At 42.0% G+C, this 3,693-nt stretch overlaps 1 protein-coding gene across 1 annotated transcript; it reads right to left on the reverse strand.

Annotated features, from left to right (window-relative positions):
* Positions 1–77: 77 nt before the first annotated feature.
* On the reverse strand, positions 78–2,977 carry alkbh4 (alkB homolog 4, lysine demthylase). Its single transcript, XM_053847671.1, has 3 exons — positions 2,867–2,977; positions 2,025–2,216; positions 78–1,846 (listed from the first exon to the last, which is right to left on the reverse strand). Exons 1-3 carry the CDS (start codon positions 2,975–2,977, stop codon positions 1,286–1,288), a joined length of 864 nt encoding a protein of 287 aa, XP_053703646.1. The 3' UTR covers positions 78–1,285.
* Between the last annotated feature and the right edge of the window lie 716 nt (positions 2,978–3,693).

Raw genomic sequence — 3,693 nt, forward strand, 5'->3', positions numbered from 1 at the left:
TTTTTTCTATTTAAGGACGTGACGTAGGAGAAAACAACAGTTTAATTACAGTTAAATGCGTTCGTCAATGATGCATCAAGATGAAAACGTCGATATTAGATTAAATCTTTTTTTATGTAATCATAACTATTGGAAATTCACACCAATTCAGTAAATAAGATCATTTTTGCGACGCATTCTCTTCTCTCTATTTTACTTTGAACGACTATTAAATGAAACCATAAATCGTTTATTCACCAAAAGCGGCACCAACTGAGCGGAGGACACTTTTTTTAGTCAGGTGCAGATGTATTGATGCTCAACTAATTGGTTCAAGTTGGATCACCAGGGACCTTAACAACGTCTCATCACCCTGCTGTTGTGAGGAAGCAGTGCTGGAACTGAAGTGGTGATGGAGCCTGAAGGCCTTCTGACAGCAGGCGACTATGTAAGCTGTCAGAGCTTCGTACCAGTGGGGCTTCTCTCCCACCTCTACTGCTTTGCTTTCAAGCAAACAACAACATGTACGAGCCACATGCAGAGGAGTAAACAGACTGCAGCATATGTTGGTGATGGTCACTGCACAGGGCATCTGGAATATTGCTGACTGAAGAGAAATTGTCAGTCGACATCTTACCGATCTTACAAAGGCAAAGACACTTGAGTAATGCAGAGCAGGTTGGCAGTGGTCAGTACCCGGTATGTGGTGAGTATAACATGGACTGATGGTACATCTTACGATTTGGCTGACTAATATGACTTCTCTAACTAATAAGCAATGTACAAGAGCAAATACATAATAAATGCATATATGCAAGCAAGGAATGGTTTGCTAATATTAAATGCGAGCCATAAAATCAAGAGAAACGTGTATTGGAATAAATGTGGAAGAATGTAAACAAGTGCCCCTGTACCCATCAAGTGGTGATTCAGGTGTTACAGGAAAAATCTACGTGATTCAGACATTCTGTCATGATTGTGTTCCATTTTCTGTTGCAAAAACTTCTACGTAAATGCTGGAGCACATGCTGCTCCTGCCTTCTATTATGGCTAAAAACCACGTATACAATGAGACGCAGTTCAATCTATGGACAGCCAAGGGGATTAAGTCAGCCACACAGAAATTTGAAAGAAACTGAATCAGACATGATCAGCTCTCATCTGAATCTTTATTAGTCTTCTTTCAAGATAATTGAAGCAGAAATGTTTTTTATAAAAATGTATTCGATTTAAAACAGCAATAATTGTGGCAATAGAAGGTCCACATTCTTATTACAATGAAGAGGTATTTTATAGGTTTCCTTCATCAGTCCTCAGACTTTGTTAAAGGCTGTGTACTGTCAACATTCACTGGTGAGCCCTCAAAGCTCAGAGCGACATTAAGCAGCTGCTTGCCCAGATCTGCCTGCTCTCCTCCAGGCAGGAACTCTGCAGACAGTTCTCTGTAGGTGCTGCACACTCGGCGCTGCTGAATGTCCTTCCTCTGGATTGCATGTTTCCATCTGTGCCGTGCTTCACCATGAAGAACCAGCAGGGACCTTCGGGGAAGTTTAACGCACACATGGACTTCCTCCGCCAGGTTCAGCTCGGGAAGTCCCTGCTCGAGCGTCATTGTCAGCACGGTGTCTGACAGCATGTTGACGGTGACCAGTCGCTCCCCCCAGAGCCAGGAGTCGTCCAGATGAGGGTCGATAGCTGAGCCACGCTGCGGACGGTAGTCAAGGTTACACTGCTCCACTGGCTGAAAGTCCCTTAAACTCAGATCCAGCTGCATTCGGGCGACTAGCTTTTGGCTCAAAGGTGGCAGGCCACTGAAGATTCCCACACGGATTTTCCTTTTCTTGAAGTTCACCTTTGGACCAAAGTCCTGCAACATCATTTAGACAAAATGACATCAATTCACTGAATTAATGTGAGTAAATCATAAATAATCAATATGTTGAGAATTAATACATGAAAAGCAAAAACTGTGAATAAATAAATTAAGATGAACAAAAATGTGTATGTAAGTGGACAGATCAGTGAATACAAGGCAAAGTCTCAACCTGCTTCCATCGACCAGACTGTGAAGGAATCCACGTGTCATGGTCCATGGCGTGCACCAGCTTTTCCTCCTCTTCTTCAGATATAAAGTTCTCCCGCAGGACGACGCCAGGGAAGGGGAAAGACGATGGTTCAGCACTGCTGCGAGTGGCAAGCCCAGACTTTGGATCATAGATGAAGAGATGCACTGTTTTCTAGCAGGGAAGAGACACAAGATCAGTCTCTAACGGAGACAAGGGTTGGATCTGCAATTATGAACACACAGCTATTTATGGGAGGTTGCTGTTACTCAACACATGATGTTATGTTTTGCCACAACAGTCATAAGTGATGGGTTACCCTTATAAGTCTTCATAACAAACATTCGTTTGGCATTTGTCATGCTTCAATTAGCCTTAACCACCCGTGACATCATTACCCTGCGATTTTCTTTCTGACGAATTTCGCAGGTACTGATCACATGGCAGCGAGAGGGCACTGGTATGGCAGAGGAGCCACCAGCTCAATGGGCTGGTGATCATCCAGTGAAGCAAATCAAAGTAAAAAGATGGACACAAAATACGAATGTAAAACCATTCAATAGAAGTTACTTTCTGGTGAGAGTGATGAAACAGAGTTAGAATAATGATTATCGTAAAAAATAATGACGTACTAAACGCGATGTCTGAGTGATGTATAATGTGCGATAGTGACAAATTTAGTCACTTTAATAAGCGACTGTCAGTAACACAAGGTTTACATCATGAAATGTCCCACCGCAGATTCCGTACCACAGCAATTCGTGTTCGTAATAACGGCTTGCATGGAGCTCACTTTCACTCGTTCTTTATATTGACTCGTTTACCTTTACTGTACTGTGTTCCGAATCTCCTGTAGATGTTTCACACACCAGACATCGGCGAACACCTTTACAGGCACAAGAACGCACGCCACCCGGAAGCACGGCGGCCGCCATCTTCTTCGCTAGTTTTAAGCAACGTCAACAGTGACCTCAAGCGGCTGTAAAGGTCATGGCATCTCGTTGTAATATATCCTGCATGTGGTAAGTAAATCAATGTTTATTAATATTCGTGTCCATCAGTTAGCTATATTTTTTTAAACATTTTTTTATAAATGTGAAATTACTGTTTTGCCAACTAAGAAATAACTTGCAGTATAGCAGATTTGTTTTCACAGTAAGCAAATGCCATGTTTGATCAGAGGCAGAAAGTTTGCTACAAATACAAGAAGCAGACTAACAAGTGGAATAGTTGACGACGCTCAAGTTTTCATTGGGGGCGACCAGGAAGGATGGATGAGATAAATGGATGAAGGCATTTAGAGGATTAATGTCAGCGATTAATGTGGAGGAGGTTAACTTCCTGTTGCGACCGCTGATGGGAATTGCCACCACAGAAGACATGAAGACACAGAGGAAGTTTTTAAATGACAGGAGAGGAAGTTCAAAAACAAAAGAAGCAGTCCCCCAAATAATACAGTAAATAAATCAGTATACTGGATTCATCCTAACAATAATGTTACAATTAACAAGTACAATCCTTAAAAATGGTTTTGGTCAAGTATTCATAGCCTTCCTCAAAATTTAAGAGCTATTTTGGAATACCTTCGGTGGGAACTTGACTAAGTGGAGAGAAACACTTGTGCATTGTGTGTACGTTCCTGATGATCAGA

The sequence above is a fragment of the Synchiropus splendidus genome, chromosome 17 (genome assembly GCF_027744825.2).
Source record: "Synchiropus splendidus isolate RoL2022-P1 chromosome 17, RoL_Sspl_1.0, whole genome shotgun sequence".
NCBI classification, from domain to species: Eukaryota; Metazoa; Chordata; class Actinopteri; order Syngnathiformes; family Callionymidae; genus Synchiropus; species Synchiropus splendidus.

What these genes read in the sequence shown, in the direction of transcription:
- alkbh4 (XM_053847671.1), bottom strand. Translation starts at nt 2,977, where the DNA reads ATGGCGGCCGCCGTGCTTCCGGGTGGCGTGCGTTCTTGTGCCTGTAAA. An exon ending in CGGAACACAGTACAGTAAAG is followed by an intron (nt 2,217 to 2,866) that starts GTAAACGAGTCA and finishes CTTCCCTGCTAG; the next exon opens with AAAACAGTGCATCTCTTCAT. An exon ending in AGTCTGGTCGATGGAAGCAG is followed by an intron (nt 1,847 to 2,024) that starts GTTGAGACTTTG and finishes ATGATGTTGCAG; the next exon opens with GACTTTGGTCCAAAGGTGAA.